At 39.0% G+C, this 22,800-nt stretch overlaps 2 protein-coding genes and 1 long non-coding RNA gene across 3 annotated transcripts; 1 reads left to right on the forward strand and 2 right to left on the reverse strand.

The window, feature by feature from the left end:
• The first annotated feature begins 6,620 nt into the window (after positions 1–6,620).
• LOC103408202 (MDIS1-interacting receptor like kinase 2-like) lies at positions 6,621–10,251 on the forward strand. Its single transcript, XM_070819912.1, has 2 exons — positions 6,621–9,617; positions 9,711–10,251. Exons 1-2 carry the CDS (start codon positions 6,743–6,745, stop codon positions 10,079–10,081), a joined length of 3,246 nt encoding a protein of 1,081 aa, XP_070676013.1. The 5' UTR covers positions 6,621–6,742; the 3' UTR covers positions 10,082–10,251.
• Positions 10,252–12,856: 2,605 nt separating this feature from the next.
• LOC114823256 (uncharacterized) lies at positions 12,857–16,399 on the reverse strand. Its single transcript, XR_003771342.2, has 4 exons — positions 16,140–16,399; positions 14,614–14,727; positions 13,318–13,400; positions 12,857–13,171 (listed from the first exon to the last, which is right to left on the reverse strand). It is a non-coding gene; the product is annotated as an uncharacterized lncRNA (long non-coding RNA).
• LOC139187461 (NAC domain-containing protein 41-like) lies at positions 14,723–16,117 on the reverse strand. Its single transcript, XM_070819914.1, has one exon. It carries the CDS (start codon positions 16,005–16,007, stop codon positions 14,874–14,876), a length of 1,134 nt encoding a protein of 377 aa, XP_070676015.1. The 5' UTR covers positions 16,008–16,117; the 3' UTR covers positions 14,723–14,873.
• Positions 16,400–22,800: the final 6,401 nt, after the last annotated feature.

Raw genomic sequence — 22,800 nt, forward strand, 5'->3', positions numbered from 1 at the left:
TGTATTACATAAATTTTACACGTAGCGTGTGACTCAACGAAAATTGAAATGAGTTGGAAAAGTCATCAAATAGGACACGTGTCAACACCTGGCAGAAACGACTTATTTCATCTGGGATATTATATTCAAAATTAGGCATTGGAAAATTCTATAAATACAAGCCCATTTCATTCGTTTAAAGGAACCCAATTCATATTACACCTTGAAGCTCTGAAGCTCTGAAACTCCGAAGCTCTCAAGCATCCAGGTTCTCGAAGAATCAAGAAAGCCTTCTTCGTTCTTCGTTCATCGTTCTTCCAAGATCAAGCCCCGACGGCCCTTAAAGAAAGTGTTCTTCGTTCATCGTTCTTCCAAGATCAAGCCCCAACGGCCCTTTGGATCAACAACGTCGACAAATCCACACGTCCAACCGTTCTTCAAGATCAAGCCCAAAAGCCCTTGAAGATCTGTTCATCACTGTTTCTTCAAGATCAAGCCCAAAAGCCCTTGAAGATCCGTTCATCACCGTTACTCAAGATCAAGCCCCAACGGCTCCTTGAAGATCCGCTCAAATCCACCTTCAAAGATCAAGCCCACGGCCCTTTGAAGAAACTTCCAACAGTTCATCCAAGATCAAGCCCCAACGGCCCTTGGATCAACGAAACACCCACCAATCAACACCTTACGGAGATCGAATCAGAGGATCAAAATTGAGAGAGATTGTAACCCAAAATCATCAAAATACTTAATATTTGTTTGTGCGCGTTGTTCTTGTCTCTTTCGTTTCAGGAATTTTCCGTGTTCACAACTTCATCTCTCTCCCTTGCTGCAACTCATTTTCCCCGAGCAGCACTCAGCCACGCCATCTGCTGAGGACATCATCATCAAAACCTCTGCAGTTTTCTCTCTCCCGTTGTAGAAAGGATGATGAAATCCCAGGAGCATCCGGCGAGCACCGCCCCTTTCGAGGCTATTTCCGGCCAACCCACGGCCAGTTGGCCTGCGTGTAAGATATCAATCTCTTCGTCTCGCTGAGAACTACAACTTTTCTTTTTGTTTCACTCAATTTCGTTGAGTATTGAAGAAGTTATATTCATTTGAATCTTACCCAGTTTCCGGCGACCTCATTGTCTTTCAAGACATTTTCCGGCCAAACCACGGCGAGTTAGATGTCGTGTGAGGTACCGTTCTCTTCGTCTCTTTAAGGGCTACAACTTTCGTTTTTGTTTCGCTTGATTTCGTTGAGTAGTGATAAAGTTATGGCCGTTTAAAGTTGGGTGGTTTTCCGGCCGATTTTCCGGCTTTCTCTCCCATTGGGTCCGGCGACCCACCAAACCCAAGCCCTTTGGGCCTTCCCTGCCGAGCCCAACTCTTTTTATTGTGAGGCCTTTGGGCCCGTGTGTGTGTTTTGGGCTAGGTGTGTGTGTGTGGGTTGTGTGGTGTGTGTGCGTGTGTTGTGCATGTGTCATGGGTGTGTGTGTGTGTATGCATGCCGTGTGTGTGTGTGTGTAGTTGGGGTGCGTGTGTGTGTTTGGACTTAGGCCCAAACCACATTTCTTCAGCCCAAACCCTAAAACCCACTTCCCTATTTATTTAAACCCTAAATCCTAATCCGGATTCAAGCCTAAAACCCGTTAGACCTAATTTGACCGTTGACCCCCGGTCAACGTTGACTTTAGGGTTGACTTTTTGGGTTTTCGTCTGGGACCCTTCTTAAGGTAATTCAACATTTTGAATCCGTTTCCAATGTCCATTTTCCCAAATTCAATTTCTATTATATAGTTTTATTTATTGGACTCTTTATGTGCTTAGGGGCAATTATTGTAACGTTTTCGTCTTCGCTAGTGGCGCAGCTTTTGGCAACTAAGTACTGTGAGTGGACCCCTTCTAAAATTACATGATTTTATAGTTTAATTGCATAAATGATTAGCATGCCTACGAATTTATGATTCGATTTATGTTAAGTATGTTTATTGAATTTATTGAATTCGTCTCGTGTTTTTGGTGAGGAATTAAATGTTAGCCTATTTTGAGCTATATTTTAATATATCGTATTTTCTATAAAAACCATGATCTGGTAGACTATCTGATGGATGACGATAGGATGCTAGAACATGTTTTAGAAACCCCTTTTTATAGTATAGACGATGGATGACTTTATACTATGAAGTGGTTATTTATGAGAGGTGTAACTATTTGTGCATACCTAGAGGACACTATACCGCCCGGGGCGAGGATCTGGTGTTGGCATTTAGGCCGGGAGAAATAATCCCTAGCTACGGGCTGAGGGACATGGAGCATGTATTGGGCCGGGAGTTGGTAATCTCTGGCTACGAGCGCAGAAACCACGGAGCAGGCATTGGGCCGGGAGTTATATTTATTCGATGATCTTTCTAGCAGCACACCGCGTTTACGAGACGATATATTATACGTTTACTGTTTTGATTTCCGCAATGTTGTTCCGCGATATGACTTTTGAGATATTTTTGGCATGCTAGGATTTTGATTAAATCCACCACTTATTATGCTAGTAGTTTTCATTATATAAATTATAGGGGTTAGTATCTTGATAACTGTTTTATTATTATTATTATATATATGAACTTGGTCCACTCACCTTTGTTTTACGCCCCCATTCAGGACTTAGAATCAAGGCACCTAATCTCGGCGTCAAGGCACTTCCGCAGCAGCATCTCGTCCTTTCGGGGTAGGACCCACTCCTTTGTTCATTCAATCTTATCTTAATTCTTGTTAGTGACTAGGTTTAGTTGTATGTTCTGAACACGTTCCTAATTTATTAATTCATCGTATTTTAAATTCATAACCCTTATTTATTTCTTATTCTTAGCTTTTGTATCAATTAATGGCTTTCGTCACCCTCGGGTGTCAGCCAGCACGTGTCTATCCTGGTATTCAAGGAATATCAGGGTCGGGGCATGTCACTCATTCGGCCCGTTGAAAACTAAACCCAATCATTTAAAGCCTAACCCAAAACCCTTTTGGAAATTTAGGCCTTTGGGCCTAGGACCTTTCGGCCCAAACTCTCCAACCCAACCCAAACCTTTTATTTTTATTTTGTTTAAAACCCCAAAGGAATAGGGTCGGGCCTTCAAGCCCAGCCCATTTGAGAACCCAAGTGAGACGAGCCTTTAGGCCATTGAACCAGCCCAAGATCCACGGGCTTTTAAGGCCAAACCTAATATAACCCAGCCCTAAAACCCATTTTAAATTAGAAATCCTTAACCCATTAACCCATTATCCTAAGCCTAACCTACCTAAACCTAAACCTAACCCAAGTCCAAACCCTAAGCCCTAAACCCAGTTGGAACCTTCCAAGGATATTCTTGGAATCTTTCGAGGAATATTCTCTGGAATATTCTCGTGTTGACCTTTTTCGGAAATTTAACCGGAACCCTTATTAGGGTAATTCGACATCCTGAATCCATTTTCGAAGTCTATTTTCCCAAATTCAATTGTTATAATAGAGTTTTATTAATTGGACATTTTATGTGCTTAGGGGCAATTATTTGTGACGATTCCTTGTTCGCTAGTTTATGTGGCTCTTCAGCGACGAAGTATTTGTGAGTGGACCCCTTCTAAAAATGCATGTTTTAATAGTAGAAATGCATACAAGAAAAGCATGATTTAATGATTATGTTTTATGAAATGTTTTATGAGATAACATGCTTATTGAGGCTAGTTTGAATTATTATTATTCTTTCTATAACCTGTGTTCTTTATAGAATATCTGATGGATGACGATATAATATTTAGAACATATTTCGAACACCTCTTTATAGTATAGATCATGGATGACTTTATACTATGAAGTTGCTTTTTAAATATATGTATGTTCAATGATTTTGTACTTACATAGTAGTCCCTATTCCGCTACGGGACGAGGGATAGATTCCATCCCGGGTGATGGTTACAGTGTTGGCATAGGGCCTGAAGGGTTTTTCCTCTGGCAATTAGCACAGGGACGGGGAGCTAGCACGAGGGCTGGGGGTGATTTTCCTCTAGAAATTGGCATAGAGACAAGGAGCTGGCATGGGGCCTAGAGGGATATTAGACATTCACTAGTGATTACGATATACATGAGTTATGATTTGAGACATTGCACGGCATGTTAGGTTACGGAAAACCTATTTTATTTATCATGCTATATGTGTTTTCATAAAACATGAGGGTTATTATGTTGATAACTGTTTTACTATATATATATATATATATATATATATATATATATATATATATATCAACTTGGTCCACTTATGTTTGTTTTGCGCTCCCTTCAAGACTTAGAATCGAGGCATACAATCCCAGCATCAAGACACTTTCACAACGGCACCTTCGAGTCCTCCCGGTGTAGGACACATTCTTTTATTCCTTTAATTTTATATTATTTCTTTTAGTGTTCTAGTTAGTCGTATGCTCTGAACACATTTCTTTTGTGCACATTAATTATATTTAAATTTCTTTAATCTTATTCATATTTTAGTCCTCATGCATTCAATAAATGGCTTTTGTCACCTTCGGGTGTCGGCCAACACATGTATATCCTGGTATTCGGGGAATATCGGGATCGGGGCGTGTCGTACATAATTACCATTTTACCCTTCTTATGTAAATATTGTGTATCAAAAGTGAGGGCAAAATTGAAAAAAATGGTAAAAAGTTGACAATAAGGGTTCTCTTAATAGAATAGATATATATAATATAATATATGTATATATATATATATATCTATATATGTGTGTATATATATTTATAATATATGTGTGCTTATGGTGATTATTGATTAATAATTTTTTTTTAATATAATATATGTGTACGCTCAGTGTATATATTAAAAATTTTAGGTCCTATGAGGCTTTGCCTCACTCCTAGGTTGGGCTATCCCTCGGACGCCTTGACACGCCTCACGCTTTTAATACATTGATAAATAGACAAAATAAAATCACTTTTGAATCTTTTATTAACTTCAAATCTACACCTAAAGAAGTGAAAAAACACGGGCTAGACTGAGAGAGCTCAACAACATGTCTCGTACTTGAAAGAAACTAGACTTTATAAAAAATTTAAGAAAAATTAATAAAGTAGTCCAACTTTTGGCCATCCATTATTAGTAATGTGTTGTCCAATTACAGTTAGCGTGGTCGTATTGAAGAAGACTAATAATATTCAAAAATTCCAAGCGTCAACTCCACGCTTGACGGGAAGACTAGAAACTGGCACCATCAGTTCTTGATTGAGTAGAAAATCCCTTCAGAAATTCCAAGCGTAAAGAAAGGATTAGAATCGCTCATTGACGCAAATATATTCATTTTTATTACTTCACTTGATTAAACTGAAATATTATGTTTAATTTTATCAAACAAAAACTTTTAAGATTATCCATATATACACTATACAATTTACAATTTACAATCAAAATTTATCCCCTCCTGAGCATGGGGACCAGAGCCTGCTGAGCAGCTCATCTGAGCCTTTGAAATTTGATCAAACGGCTGTAATTATTATAACTTTTAGAGGAACCTCCTGTTTGTAGCCGTTGAATCAAATTTCAAGAGTCCAGATGAGCCGCTCAGTAGGCTCCGGTCCCCATGCTCAGGAGGGGATCCGGTTCCCACCTCATGTACTTTCCTATACTACCCTCACACCCCAAACTTTCTACATACACCCCACATTTTTTCACATACATTCAACATTCTCTTATTGTTCATTCTCACCACACCCCCAAATTTCAAGACTCTCGCTAAACATGTAAATGCTAATTATGAGGTCGACTACATGACATTCGATTGTTGGTTTATTTTACTGGTAGAGCACAAATTCAGAATTTGTATCCTTCTCTGTTACTCCTTTAGAGTCAATCTCACAAAATTTTGACCCAAAAAAGAATGATAGGACATGGGTGAATTTTTTTTTTTTTTGTTTTTGTTTCAAAATTATAGTGGGTTCAATTCTTTTTACTGTACAAAACTTAAAAGAAAGTAGTGCCGACTGCCAAGCTCACCACTTAGAGAAAAAATTGTTTATATTATAATGGATTTATTCTTTTTTTTTTTTTTTTTTTGAGAAATGGAAAATTTGTTTTGGAGTAGTTATAGATTTTGACAACAAAAAAATGTTGTAGTTCTTACAAAATCCATAATGAAGTACGTCTGGTTACGAATTCGTAACATTTTTTTTATTTTTAGGGTTTAGGTTTCTATCAATTTGGGGGCTTTTGCCAATTAGGGGTTTTAGGGTTTGGGTTTATGACAACCAATTCAGAGTTAGGGTTCATATTAGTAAATAATTTGTGTATTCAATTTCTTTTAAATTTTTTAGGGCTAAATGATCATTCATGTTAAGATACATGAGTGATTTAATATATATTTATTCAACAATACATGGAGTACTAATAAAAAAACCCTTTACCATTACCATCGTCAATCTTCAAATACAATTCTGTGGTCCAATTACAGTTCCATGTTTACTATTCTACAAATCAGGACATGTAGTTAGCCGTGATCATATTGAAGACTAACAATGTTCAAAAATTCCAAACGTCAACTCCACGATTGACGGGACGACTAGACCGGGCCAGTCAACAATGGCACCATACAGCTCTTGATTGAGTTGAAAATCCTTTCAGAAATTCCAAGCGTAAAGAAAGGTTAGAAACTCTGCACCTCCAAAGTTGTTACTAGCTCCCATATTTATTTGTGACGCATACAAACTGGCGAAAAAACATATCATACTGCAACTCAAAACCATGACATTTCTTTATATGCTCCTCCTGCTGTCCGCATTCCCATTGATCAAAACGACATCTATATCTTCAAGAAAACAAGCAGAATCGCTCGTCAAATGGAAGGACGGCCTTTTTAATTCATCATCATCATCATTATCGCCACCTTCGCTTCTCAATTCATGGTCCCTCACCAACCTCAACAGCCTCTGCAACTGGACTGCCATTTCCTGCTCCAAAACCAGAACAGTCTCCAAAATAGACCTCTCCAATATGCAAATTATCGGATCACTGTTCCTTTTCGACTTTCCCTTATTTCCAAGTCTCACCCACTTCAATCTAAATGGCAACAATTTCGAAGGGCGTATACCGCATGCCATTGGAAATCTCTCCGGGCTCACATCTTTGGACTTGGGCAACAACTTTTTTAATCATCAAATTCCATCGGAGATTGACCAGGTAACAGAGCTTCAGTATCTAAATCTCCGCAACAACAGTCTCTCTGGTACCATCCCTTATCAACTGAGCAATCTCCAAAAGGTATGGTACATGGACCTTGGATTAAACTATTTTTTCTCTGCTGATCAAGATTGGTCAGAATTTGCAGGCATGCCTTCATTGACCTACCTTGATATGTCTACGCAAGTTGATAATCTATATCATTCTGAATTCCCAGAATTTATATCTCAATGCCGGAACTTGACGTTCCTTGACTTGTCTCAAAATAATTTGATTGGCAAAATTCCACCTTCGATAGGCCAACTCAGAAAGCTCCAGTACCTTGATCTTTCATACAACTCCTTAGACTCTTCTATCCCTTCTGAGCTTGGTCTTTGTACAAACCTCACCCACTTGTCCCTGGCTTCCAATCAACTCAACGGGGAACTGCCTCTTTCCTTGTTCAATCTGAACAACCTCGTCGAATTGGGTTTAGCTGATAACCGAATCTCTGGCACGATTCCGGACGATATAGGTTTGATCTCTGGTCTTCAACGTATTGACCTGAGTATAAATCTTCTGGAAGGTAAAATTCCATCCTCTGTAGGCCAACTCAGGGAGCTCCGGTACCTTGATCTTTCATTCAACTCCTTAAACTCATCAATCCCTTCTGAACTTGTTCTTTGTACAAACCTCACCTACTTGCACTTGTCTTCCAATAAACTCAATGGGGAACTGCCTCTTTCCTTGTCCAATCTGAACAACCTCGTCCAATTGGCTGTAGATAATAACCGATTCTATGGCACGATTCCACCTTCGATAGGCCAACTCAGGGATCTCCAGTACCTTAATCTTTCATACAACTCCTTAAACTCTTCCATCCCTTCTGAGCTTGGTCTTTGTACAAACCTCACCTACTTGTACTTGTCTTCCAATAAACTCAATGGGGAACTGCCTCTTTCCTTGTCCAATCTGAACAACCTCGTCGAATTGAGTTTAGCTAATAACCGATTCTCTGGCACGATTCCGGACAATATAGGTTTGATTTCTGGTCTTCAACATATTGACCTGAGTATAAATCTTCTGGAAGGGGAAATTCCACTCTCTATAGGCCAACTCAGGGAGCTCCAGTACCTTGGTCTTTCATACAACTCCTTAAACTCTTCTATCCCTTTTGAGCTTGGTCTTTGTACAAACCTCACCCACTTGTCCCTGGCTTCCAATAAACTAAACGGGGAACTGCCTCTGTCCTTGTCCAATCTGAACAACCTCGTCGAATTGGGTTTAGATAATAATCTATTTACTGGTCAAATCCTTCCTTCTCTGGTCTCCAATTGGACTAAAATGGTCTCTTTGCAACTTCAGTCCAATGAACTCAGTGGGGAGATTCCTCAGAATCTAGGCAAATTATCTCAGCTTGAGCTGCTCGATTTGTCGTACAACAACTTGAAAGGAGTGATCCCACGGATTCTAGGATTAAGATTAAAGGTTCTCAATATCTCACACAACCATCTTTCAGGTCAAATCCCATCATTTGTCGACATGTTGCTTCTTCGTGACATCAATTTTTCTTATAACAACTTGACTGGCCCAATCCCAGAAGTTTTCGTATGGGAACCCGAAAATGCTTTTGTTGGAAACTCTGGCTTGTGTGGCTATGTAGAGTGTGTAGACACTGTACCCCCTCGGCACAACATACCCCCTCGGCACAACAGAAATTTCAAAAAGAATAACAAAAGAGTTCTAATTGGTATCCTTGTGCCTGTTTGTGGTTTATTAATGGTTACAACTGTCATTGGTCTTATATTCCGTAAAAAATCCAGTCTCGTTTTGAACAAAGTCAACACTTCTGAAAACTTTGAGAGTTTGGAGTCAATGATATTGCAAGAGGAAGTAAAGTTTACGTTTGCGGAAGTTGTGAAGGCTGTAGATGACTTTCATGAGAAGTACTGCATTGGGACAGGAGGGTTTGGAAGGGTTTACAAGGCAGAGCTGCAATCAGGCCAAGTAGTTGCAGTTAAAAGGCTTAACATGTCAGACTCTAATGATATTCCAGCAATCAATCTCCATAGCTTTCAGAATGAAATCCGAACTTTGACAAGCATCCGGCACCGGAACATCATAAGGCTCTATGGCTTCTGTTCAAGGAGGGGTTGCATATTCCTGCTTTATGAATACTTAGAGAGAGGAAGCCTGGGAAAAGCTTTGTATGGAGTTGAAGGTGTTAATGAACTTGTCTGGGCTACTAGAGTCAAAATTGTGCAAGGACTTGCTCATGCACTTTCTTACTTGCACCATGATTGCTCTCCACCAATTGTGCACCGTGACATAACCGTCAACAATGTATTGCTTGAGTCTGATTTCGAGGTTCGTCTCTCAGATTTCGGAATAGCCAGGTTATTGAGTACTGATTCATCCAACTGGACAAGTATTGCTGGTTCATTTGGCTACATAGCACCAGGTAATGTGAACTTAATTTGTACATTTATGATTCATCTTTTTGCTTATTGGGATATGTTTTAAGGTAGCCAGTTTTGTTTTTATCAATGTGCAGAGCTTGCATACACTATGCGAGTCACGGATAAATGTGATGTATATAGCTTTGGAGTGGTGGCGCTCGAAGTCATGATGGGAAGGCACCCAGGGGATATGCTAGAGTCCCAGCTACAAGAATCATCAAAATCAAGGAGGGACAATGTAGAATTGCTGCTGAAAGATTTGTTAGACCAAAGGTTAGAGCCGCCAACCAATGAATCTGCAAAGGCAATGGTGCTAGTAGTGACAATGGCCTTGGCCTGTATACGAACGCGTCCTGCGTCCAGACCCACGATGTTATTTGTGGCACAAAAACTGTCAGCTCAAACCCTGCCTTGCCTTCCCGAACCATTTGGTATGTTGACAATCAACAAGCTAATGGCACTATAAAAAATAAAACAAAATAAAATAGAAGACAAGGGCGAATAGCTCAAACTTCCCTTTTGTATCCCTGCCATGCGCAGTTCCATCTAATTTCTCATGTAATACATCTTCACTGCCGTAATTACTCATCTGTATTATTTGTCGAATGTGGATTAATGTGTGATGAATTTTCTTAATCGTAATTGCATTATACTAATAATCCATAATGTGTCAAAATAACTCCACAATTAATAATAAAAAATTGAATTATGGATTTGTGTCCTTCCTCCCGTTCAAAGAGCTACCCTAAAAAATTGAACCTACATGGATCATTTTCGCCATTGATTAATTTTGAAAGCAAACACACATGGAACTACAGGATGCAATCTGATCTTCCAGGCTTTCTTAACTTTTCCGCTATGTCGAATATAGGTTTGTGCCTTTACTCTCTAAATCTGCAACAGCCAGAACTGCTTTCACATTCACACTACAGCACAATAGAAGACACTTTGACACGACAATCTGTTAAATTAGCAAATGGGGAAGTGGTGGAATAACACCGTAGTATTGTGAGCAAGTCTCGGGTATTGAGGCCGCGGGAGAGGTCCCTGTGGCTTTGGAACCACCCACATAATGATAAACAAGCGTGGCTGCTGTACCTCAATCCAACATTGACCGGGACAGAAAATCTATAGCTTCTGTGCGTTAAACCAAATCCCATCAGGAGTTGTTCTCATAGTCTTTGAATTATAATTGTAACTCTTTTAGTTTAATCGTTGTCCTACACGGATTCATCAAACCAAAAGCACATATGGATTGGAGACATGGGGAGACAGTATGGTATCTGCTTACTCGTTGTTAAAAGACTGACCAAGACTGTTATAAGAGTCCAGATTTTCACTTTGTGGTTCATTCAACTACGCAATGAGAAACGTTCTACAATCGAACTAACAAAGAGATGCATGCAGTGAGAAATCATCTTCGTTGAATTCTGAATCAACTCCCTCGTGTCCATCAAACTCAGCAAGGCCCATGAACATCTCAATTGGAACTTCTTTTGATGCAATATCTACTTCTATGCATTCATTAACCACACCAACTGGTTCACTGACATGAACTTTCCATTTTTGGGTTCTACAGCATAATATTTGGTATCTAAAGGTACAATTTTCTCACAACCTTTGGTTGCCCTGCTCAACCTTGAAGGCAAAGTATTAGTCCGCCAGACACCCTTGTATTTTTGCTTCAATTTCATAATCTTCGATGCTGCTGACCCTGAAGACTAGTCTTACCCCCTGCCCTTCTTCGACATCCATGTTCCTATCATGGTGTTTTGACGGAATTGAATCTGGTGGAGTTCCAGAAGCTGTTATACCTATGCCCTTCCGAGGTGATATGGAAAAGTAATTCCAGGTCTCTTCTGAATTCCAATCAGTTTTCTGCTCAAATGGCCAGAAAAGCGGTTCATCAGTAGTGGTTAGATCTTCCAAAACTTCAGCCTCAGAAGCATGTTCTGATGAAAAATCACACCCAGATGATATTTCAGTTTGTTCTTCACTGGGTGTAGAAACACTAGAAGTAGATGACTGAAAATCATGACTCCAACAACTACTTTTGTAAGATGGGCTGGGAAAATCAGATAGAAAACAATCCGACCTTGAATCTGTACCTGGTGTCAGTTTGTAATCATCTCCATCACGATTCAACAACGAAAAGCGGCAACCTATTCTCTCAAAATCTAGAGGAGCTGAAGAGAAACCACAACTTGGGGATCCTTCAGAGGAATTTCCACAAGAAGACTCAGAACCCTCAGAAGAGCATACAAAATATCTCTTGCATTCTCATCCTCCGAACATTTGTGTAAATTCTTATTTACATAGATCAACATCTTCTTCTGTAGATTCGAAAATAGCAGCCGCAGCCTTCTTGTTGTTATCGCATAAAGAACCTGTTTTCGTCACACATAATCTCACGTGTTTGTTTTGAGCACTAATTGATCTTGGTCTGAAACACTCACCTCATCTACGGTCAATGCTACACTTGTTCATTGGTGACAAAGAACAAACCCTCTTCATAAAATCACAGCAGCAGTCTGTTCCATTGAATTTCATTTGATGGAAGTCTTGATAACGATCACTGTCACATTAAGATAACACAAAAGACGAGCAAACCCAGAAGAGCAGCCAGCAAAGGCGGCAGGTACAACAAGTCAACGCGATGTCGATGAAGGAACAAAATACAAGAAGTCCCTTTGCATTCAACTTTGGGGGGAATGAAATGTAAGTTAACTCAACCAAAAGGCAGCTCTTAAGCAAAACACTCACACTCATTGAGACCAGTATGCTAAATAAGTCCCGGGCAAAAGTTGATCAAATTTTCAAGTTAACTAATAGAAATCGAAATCCAACTAATGGGGGAGGGAGGTTCGAACTTAGGGTCTCCTCCAACACTGGGAGGAGCAGTATCATTAGACTAATTGTTTTAATTAGTTGAAATGTTAGTTGAAATTCGGAAATGTTTTAATTATATTTAGGTTGATTTTATCACAGATTTGTACTCTTAATTATGTTTTCAGTATCTGATTTAATCCTTTTTTTCTTATTTTTTATCCTTATTTCTCTTTCTTTTGCTTGGTGTCCATGCAAATTGTTTTTGTGTTTTTATATTTTATGTTTTTAGATGTTCTTTTGACAATCGTGTCATGATTCATTTGCATTTATGTTGTGCGTTTACTAAAATATATTGGATATATTATTTCTGCTACAATCGAATTGACTGTTTTATCTGCAAACCATAGGAAACTGTCCAAAAAAACACATCTGAAGGAGTGCTCGATTGACTTTTTCGTTCATGTTGAGGTAAAACAATAAAATAATTTTCTGATATAAAAAAATACACCTGGAGGAGTGCTAGATTGACTTTTTTTGTTCATCTGTTGTTCTTAGCACTGTCTCGATCTCATCTGCAACAGAGGCCGCAGCAGCAGCAGCAGGATCAGGCAGGAGATCAAACTCTCCAATCAAGGCCTCCAAATCAAATCTCAAAGATCATCATCATCGTTTCTCTCACTGCCTCTCTATCTGACCCTGCAGTGCAGCAGGGCAGACGCCTAACAAACTGCAAAACCACAATCAACACTTTGAAGAACTCTTCAAAATGAGGTAATTTTAATACCCTCCCCCACTTCATACTGAAAACCGCATACATATACAACATGAAACAACAAATATGCCACAATTTGAAGCATGAAAATGCAAGCATACCTTGCCTGCAGATAATATACTATCGAAGGGCGGAACAGAACAAGGTAGGTGCATTGGCCCTCCTTGCAATATATACGTCTTGACTGTACATAAATTTGAAGGTCAATAATGTCGAATAAGAAACTAAAATCACAACCTATGAGTGCGATGTTCACCATCATGGTGTACTCTCTTAATACCTGACGTGGAAAACAGGAAATTGATGACCCCTTGCAAATTTTGAATATTTAGATAATTTATATTACTTATTTATCTTTGTGTGTCTCTATGCATGCCAAACGATAACAAACATAAAAATAATAGCAGACACTTCAGAAATGCAGTTGAAGGCATTTCTTTCAAATGATCAAAATGACAGTCAAATATGGGCTGTGAGGATTGTCATGCTCTCACAAATGCGACATACATAATATCAGAAACATGGACAGCTACTGAAACTGAAAACCTAAGAGACAGTAGCTTCAAAAACTAGTCCTACATGATGAAGAAATCTACACCAAAAGAACTGCAAGTACACAGGAAACAGCATGTGAGCTCCGCATCCTACCTCGTACTTAAAGAGATGCAATTTGTAAAGAAAGAATAAAGTGCTTCAATTTTTTAGAATCACGACCATCCTGTTGAGCAGAGAAATTAAAGAACTCATAGGGAATCGACGTGAAAACAAAGTGCCGGTTGTCGACTACCTGACGCCCTCCCCCTCCTCCTTTATCCGGGCTTGGGACCGGCAACGTAAGATAAACTTACACAGGCGGAGTTAGAAAATCAAAGAACAGTAAAAAGAAAATCAGTTATGGACAAGATGTCAAGACCAATAGAACTGTAAAAGCAAAACAGTCCAAAAACACAACTGAGGACAACAGCGAGAAACTTGCATTGCTGGTCCAAAACAGAAAGTAACACATCTAATATAGACTAAGGTATGAATACTAAAAATTAAAGAGAGAAAACTTACATTCCACAAAAAATCCATAAAAACAGTGGCAAGAAACATGATAATTGTCCTTATCGTCAACAAAACTATCAACACGTTCACAAACTGACACAGAACAGTTAACACACCATGTTACCATCAAAATTCAAGCACAATACACAGAACATGCACACGCTCACAAGCCACATATGCAGAGGGAGTAATTCAAAGGAAAAGAAAACATTAATTTGGTTTTCAAATTTAGTATAGTAATTAAAATCATCAACCTTGAAACCTTCTTTCAATAAAAATAAAAAGTAAGAAACTTGGGTGGAAAAGGAATGTATTATAAAGCATTCAGTGCATTAAAATTGGAAACGAACCTAGAAGCTCATACATAGACATGACTGGGGGAAACGCAGTAGAGACCTGAGGTGCGGCAAAATGAAAGGCAGGCAATGGATCAGTACGGCAGAGAAGAAGGCCCAGGTAAACACCTATACCAAATTTCTTAATTAACTAATGAACCAAAAGAAATCAAAGCATATATACTAAGAACGGAAATAAAATATATCCTGATCATAACTGTGCTTCTATATGCACGCCATGGAAATTAGACAGCTGCTGTCACCTCTACGTCCCTCTATTGATCATTCACAGAATCGCTCATCCACAAACAGTCTGTCCAGTAATTAAACCCGTCTAACGGTTGGCTGAATTCATCAATTTGAGGCCACTCCTGGGGCAATTTACCTTCAAGCGTTGTCAACCATTCTTTAATGTCTCCACGCACTGCTTCACCATCTAAAGGATATTCCTCGCCGCCCAAGAATACCGGAGAAGAAGGAACATCACTCATCAGTGGCACATATTCATGATCTGAAATATGAGTGGGAATGGGCATCAGATTTCCGTTAATGTAGCTTATGCACCCCAGGTCGTGATTGCTAGTGTCGCCGTCCAAGCATATGGGATAAGAAGGAACATCACTAATCAATATCACACTATCCTGATCAGAGAAATCAGTCGGCTTCGCATTGCCGTTAATGTTGGTTATGCACTCCTGATCCTGATACCTAGTGTCAGTAATCATATTGCTTTCAGTTCCAACAAAAGGCACAACAGCAGGGGTATTGGTGATTACATTCACATTAGAATGTTTTTGTGAACCCGGTTCTTTTCTTGCTCTCTTTCTCTTAATCAGCGGCTTCTCATTCGATACTTCTTTTCTTGCCCTCTTAATCGGTGGCTTCTCATTGAAGTCATGAGTTGGACTTGAGGAATTCATCTTGTTTCCGCATCTAGACCTCGGATTCCTTTTAAGTCGGGAAAGAACGACCTTTGGGCCAGCAACTACATTAGGAAGAAGACTGTACTCTTCTAACAGCCAGCAGCCATTGTTGTTAGAACCCTTGTTGTTATACCTGAAATGCCCTTTATCCGCGATTGGAATTCCGTCCAAACCTAAAACTTTGTCGGAGGATGTTTCGCTCCAAGTGCCTCCGGCTTCGATCTGGCGTTTGCTGCGGCTGTCGCTGTCACTTCTAGAACGCAGCTCATAGAAGAAGAACAAGTCCTGATCGAGTAGGGAATTTCCACCGAATTGCTCCCAAACCACCCAGGGTGGTGTTTGTCCAAAGAGATTGAACTCGTGAACAAACGGGTTGCCTAAGGGCTTTCCGGAGAGGGCTCTATCGCGAAGATAGGAACTGACCAATTCTTGATCAGTAGGATGAAACCGAAAACCCAATGGCATACCGTAATAACCCACCTCCATTGTTAAACGCGATTTCAATTCAATGCAATTCAACACGAAACAAATGCAGCAGCAAAAACCCTAAATTTTTCTTGGGCACAAAATAAAGAAGAGAAAATAAGCGAGAAATTAAAAGAGAAGAAAAAGGGAAACCTGGAAGCCGATTTCGCTCGCCCGCCGAGGAGAGCAGCTCGTCGATGTCTCCTGAATCGTCGTCTTCGTCCCCAAACAAGAGCAACTGAAGAGGAATCGATTTCGAGTATTCTGTAATTCAATTCAACCGGAGACTGTTGGAGCACTGAATTCCAATTCTGGTTCAAATTCGAACGCGCAGAGAGAGCGAGAGAGAAAGATCTTGAGAGAGAGATCTAGTGAGAGAGAGGGAGTGGATTTGAAATTTCAATGGAAGAAAATATGACCGTTCGGTTTGGGAATTGGATGTTAACGTTGCAAACTTGCAAGGCTCACCGCTTAAGCGCGCGTTTTCATCACGTGGCATTTTCATATCTACAAAACCCTAAAATAACGCAGGAAAAAAAAAATCGATTGGGCTGGGTTCCCTATTTTACTTCTTGGCCCATTTTTTATCCTGCCGCGTCCAGTTCTTTTGCTTATCGTATGAGGATCCTCTTCGGATCCTCTTTGTGAGGATGTTGGGGATCTTCAAATCATTTTCGTTTATCGTACATCATGCGATCAATTTTTGTCAGATATTATTCATATTAAATTTTAAATAAAAGTATTTAAAATAATTTATAGCCGTATGATATATGATGAACGGACACGATTTGTGGATTCCCAGAATCCACACTCTTGGTTATTAGGCATTTTATTGTCAATTTTTTTAGATCATATATTAGATTAATGAACCCAAATATTTAAGGGTGAATGTTGGATTGCAAGTTTTGATTTCGACACGAAAAAGATTTATATCTTATTTTTATTCACATAGCATTTCATGATTGACACGAGAAGTCATAGTCACAGTATACTAATGTCATAGAAATTGCTCAACTTGGATATGTTTTACAATAGGAAATCGTGACTATGACTTGGACATGGGAAATCATAGGAAATCACGATTTTTTTAATTTCCTATGTCCAAGCCACAGTCACGATTTCCTATGATTAACATGATAAGTCATAGTCACGATGTTCACATAGATGTTCACATAGCGTTCATATTCATTTTTTATAGGGGTAACAAGATTTTCTCCCAACTCTAATACACCTTTATGTTCTTCCTGTCCAAAACTATGTTGGAGAAGATTTCATAAGAAACACGTCTGGAATCAGTCATTAGCAGATTGATTATTCATGAAACGAAACAGAGGTCGAAACAAATAGTGATAAACTGAGTACTACTGTTCACGACACGACAACGTCTTAAAATTGAAACGAAAACTCAGAGTGTGCTGAAAGAAATGACGAAAACAAAAGTAAGTGCAATCAGAACTATTGGGAACTTCATGTACATTCATATGTATATTGTCTACAGATTTCCTCAAGATTGACAACAATACAGAGTAAGACCACCAACTAGACGAAATAACAGACTGAAAACTATTCTATCCACGACAACAACAACAACAAAGCCTTTTCCCACTAAGTGGGGTCGGCTATATGAATCCTAGAACGTCATTGCGCTTGTTCGCTTGTTTCTATGTCACATCTTCCGTGTAAATAAAAAGACTGAAAACTAATAAACTAACTATGATTAAACCAGAAGTCGGAAAGAAAAAGCTGAAAGGTAACCGTGCTCATCTGAATTCTTGAACCCTACTACTAGTATAAAAACAAGAGCTGACGCTACTTGATTCACGCAAGGCGTGTATACTCCGTGTAAAGTCCTCTTCCTCCTGCTCCGCTTCTAGATGATGATGATACTGAGCAAGCAAATCAAGAGAACATGGAGAACCGAGGCCCGTGGCCTTCCAATGTTTCCAACCACAACTGGAAAAATAATGATTTGAAAGGGAAGGAACGGGATGATGGTGATGAGCAGAGTAATGTGATCAGGTTCAGTAGCTTGATGTATATGATCTTGATTTGTGTCTTCATCATCCTCTCATCCAATATGATTAAAGAATTCAGCGATCAAGTCCTCCTCATCATCCAACTCTCTTTCATCCGTGGTTCTTGGCCCCTCCTCAATCTCGTGATGATGATGACGGAGATGAGTAGTTAGCTGAGGTACAACAGCAGCCTCGTCTGCAGCAGAGGCCGCAACAGCAGAATCAGGCAAAAGCTCAAACTCGTCAATTAAGGATCCTAACAGATCATCATCCCAGCAATCATATGCTTCGGTGGTGCTGCTTGAGGACCCCTAATCGAGTCCTCCATTGCCAAAAGACCATTATCCGAATCATGAATCCTCTGCCTCTTGACCGTATCACCCAAAACTGTAACGGCATCATCAGAATCGGAATAGGAATCAGGGAAACACGGACGCTTGAGAGAAGAGACAGTGGGCCTCAAATCTTGACCCCCCATCTCCAATTTCTTCACGAAACACAACACAAACAGAAGAAAGCAGGGGGCTTTCTGCTAAAACCAAAACCCTAAGTGGGTAATGTGGAAGAAGAAAAAGCAACACTTTCCAAACACAAGGGCTAATAACAAAGATCAGCTCAGAGTGCGACTGAATTGATTATACGGGATTTGGGAACTAGGGTTTCTTGTTACAGTGTTAGACAGACAGAAATTAAAGATACCGAGAAATAAAACAGAAGAAAAGGCAAGAACTGAACCTGGAACTTGGAAAAAGTTGTCGATTTTCTTCTCAAAGAAGAGGATGCATTCGTCCCCAACTTCCAATTTCAACAAACAGAGAGAGATCAAGCGACAGAGAGAGAGAGAGAGAGCAACAAATTTGAATTGACGCACACCGAGAGAACGCAACAACGCAACACGACCATTTGAGCGAGAGTGAGAGAGCGCGAGCAGAGAGAGAGAGAGCGATCCAAAGATCCAGTGAGAGAGTGGGATGAGGGTTTTGAAATTTAAAGAATGGAAAATATGACCGTTTAGGAATTGGACCGCTTAAACGCGGGTTTCATCACGTGCCAATTTCTTTCTGCTCTTAGGCGCCTACGAGTGGGAAGCCCTCCCCAACCCAGCCCAATTGTGTACCGAATGACTAAATTACCCTCGAATTACAAATCACATGGAATCCGGAGCTCGGGGTATTTTAGTCAAACCAAAAACTCAAAAACTCCAAAGGATCGCAGAATCGTATCACCGTCTTGGTTACCGAGTTGTTTGTTTGATCCAGATGTACGTGAGAAGTGTGGCGTTTGGGAGTACGCGATGCGAGTAAGGTGTTCGATAAGATTTTGAAATCCATAGAAATTGTCGTTGAATTTGTTCATCATCAATCATTTTGAGTCATTCTGTAAAAAAATCTATTAAATATATATATAATAACAAAAATACTCTCAATTTAATAAACATTGAGCTAAAATGATTTGATAAAAATTAAGAATATTTTTATCATTTAACCTTATTTAATGAAAATTTTACACGAAATGACCAAAATGATTGATGATGGATAAACTCATAAACCACTTCTATAGATCTTAAATCTCAAGGTTCGAAGTGATCAGTTATGTTAATCTCAAAGACCATTTTGACTATAAAACTTTAATAGACCACAGACATCAAAATTGTCAAATTCCTCATCCGTATTATTTCCACAATCATCTTTATTCCCAATGACACATCCCGACCGAGATCAAGGCATGATGGCCGTCACGTGAGAGTGACGTGGCCATGTGCACATTGCGGAAGCGATAACAATACGAATTATACGAATAATTAAAAACTGAATTACTAGAGTGCACTACTAAACAGAAAGTGATAAGAGTTAGTTACAACAGTAAACACTTCTAATCAGAGCATAAAAGTCTAGGTGCAGTCCAGTAGGACAAGTACTAATTATACAGTACCAAGAATATCCTACTATTATTTGGATAAGTCAAAACTGCCGACGTCCTCAAGCCACCAACAACAATCTTACTTAAAATCTGGAAGGGCGCAAAACAGAAAACGTGAGTGGGCAAAAACAATGTTTTACAAAATCATTTTCTTTATCAACATATCTAACCCCTCGCTGTAAAACATGTATAATTTTTCCCAGAATCAAGATATAAGCATATACATATATGAAATCATATCAATTCAATTCATGCTTCACATAATCATATTCAAATGTATGATATGCCAAGCAATTTATGTAAGAATAAATTCATAGAAATATGATATGTTAACTGGAACCCCTGTGGTAGTTTGTATGGCTGAATTCATAGCTCAAAAGTAATCTAGCCGGAGTCACTACAATGACCTATATGGGTTCGAAGGAGAGAGAGTGAGTGAAACCGAGGGAGAGTACGGGAGTGAGAGAGAGAAGGTGATGTGGATGTGTGTGTGGTCCTATCTGCACATCCACCAATCAAACCAATATTTTCTTCACTTGCAATTGGGTCCATCATAATAGGGATTCATCAAATTGGTCCTCAAACCAAAACTTAGTCACACCAAGCCATCAACGTTCAAGGTTAATTCCGTTTTTTCACGTCATCGAGAATAAAATAATGTACATATCCGGGATGGGTTGTGACAATCTCCCTACCTTATAAAATTTCGTCCTCGAAATTACATACAACCAAAACATCTACTAATAATCATAAAACAACCGTGAATACATCTCTCTCATCCGATCCTCTGTCTCCTAAGTAGCTTCTTCCATTGAATGATTTCTCCACAAGACTTTCACCAAGCGTACTGTCTTGTTCCTTAGTTCCTTATCCTTCCAATCCAGCAGAGTCACTGGCTCCTCATCATAAGTCAAGTCCGAATTGATTTCCAAAGGTTGAGGAGGAATCACATGTGAAGGATCTGAAACATAATGTCGAAGCATCGAAACATGAAATACATCGTGCACCTTGGACAACTTTGGAGGCAACTCAAGCCTGTAAGCAACCTCACCTTTTCGAGTCTCGATCCAAGACTTCCTCTCGCCTTTTCAAGTCTCGACCCATGACTTCCTTCCTCTGCAAGGTAATTTCTCTCATGTTCTACAAATTTTGTTTTTAATTTCATGGGTTTTGCAGATTTTATTTTCAATTTCATGGGTTCTGCGATTTGTTTTGGGTATGCTATTTCTGAACACTATTAGTTGAAGCTAATTTTGGGGTTCTGAAGTAGGTAGGTGTAGAGAAAATTTCAATATTTAAGTCCATTTGTTGAATTTGCATGTTAAATTTGAGTTGGGAACTTTGCTTACTTGTTACCCAATTGGATTTTTGAGCTACTTTTGCAATTTCTTCGTCTTAATTTGCGAACAATTTGATCATGTTTGACTTATCATTTTGTTTTTGGGGTAATTTGTCAAGCTGGTAATATTTTTACCCCATCAATTCGAAAAGTTTTTTTATAGATCCTTTTGATATTGGTGGAGAAATCGTAGTTATATCAGTCAATCCGATCGTCGATAATTCTGGTGGATGCTTGATTTTAGTGCTGCTGGTGCTGGATACTTAGTCCCTTGATAATATTCTTCTCTGCATGTATCTAAATTTGTCGGTATAAGTTTTCATATATTTTTTATTTATAAATTTGTGAGTGTACTAAAGAGATCAAATGTATTATTTACCTCCTCAAGTTTGATAGTTTTGATATATATGTGTATATATTCTGATGCTCTTTTGGCTTTCCTTGGTTAAAATGAAGATCAATTATTGATGCTTTCCAATTTCTGTATGTGCTGCGTCACATTATGTTGATTGCTCTGTTGAGTCAACAAATAGAGCAACACTGTGGAACTTAGCTAAAGTCAGCTATAAATTTTGTTAAAATCCTAATGAAACATACAGAGCACGACAATGAAATATACAGAGCAACATGATTCGGATTCAGGACTACCTTTATTTTCATTGTGTTAGAATGCTTATGTTATAATTGTGTTGGAGATGTTAAAATTTTAGATTTCAATTTTGTTTTCATTTTTCTAAAAAAAAAAAAAAACCGAACCGGGCCGAAACCGAATCGAACTGAACCGAAATTTCGGTTCGTTTTCGATTTTGGCAAAAAATCGAACCATTTCAAACTGAACCCAACCCTAGTGTGCATACACTGGGAAGCCTGCAGCCTCCTCTTCTGATGTCTATGCTTTTTATATGTGCTGTCTTTTTTTTTAAATCCCCCTCCTCTTCTTTAACTAATCCACATGCCAATGGTATTCTAAATTCCATCCCTTGTAAAAAGAGAGCAACACCTCTTCAATTAAATGGGCAGCTCATTGACGCAATTTGAACTAATTTTTAATGCCCAAATTCAAGCACACATAGCAGCAACCCACTTCGTTCTTTCTTCGTACTTTTTTGGTATTTCCTCTGAAAAATCTACAATTATCTCCAAACTATGATTTCTATAAAATTCACACATAACACATCAAACTTTCAAATTTAATTATAAAATCATGACTAAATAATAAGTAAAAGAGGTATAAAAAATGCATATAATAACAACCTAACAAATTTCATTTGATTAGAGTCTCGGTAACGATCACTGTCACATTTTTTTTAAGGATAAAATAGAATTTCATTCATAAATAACTAAGTCATACAATCACACACACATATGGAAACACTGTTGCATCAAGATAACACACAATAAAGGCCAAGACAACCGCCAACTGCCGGAAACAAAAATAAAAACGAAAATTAAACAAGAGCAGAGGCAACATGAAGACAGCCTACCACGACGAGCAATCGCAGAAGAATTGAACTCTGAAATTTTTTATGTACAGCAAAGC

This window comes from Malus domestica, chromosome 04 (genome assembly GCF_042453785.1).
Source record: "Malus domestica chromosome 04, GDT2T_hap1".
NCBI classification, from domain to species: domain Eukaryota; kingdom Viridiplantae; phylum Streptophyta; class Magnoliopsida; order Rosales; family Rosaceae; genus Malus; species Malus domestica.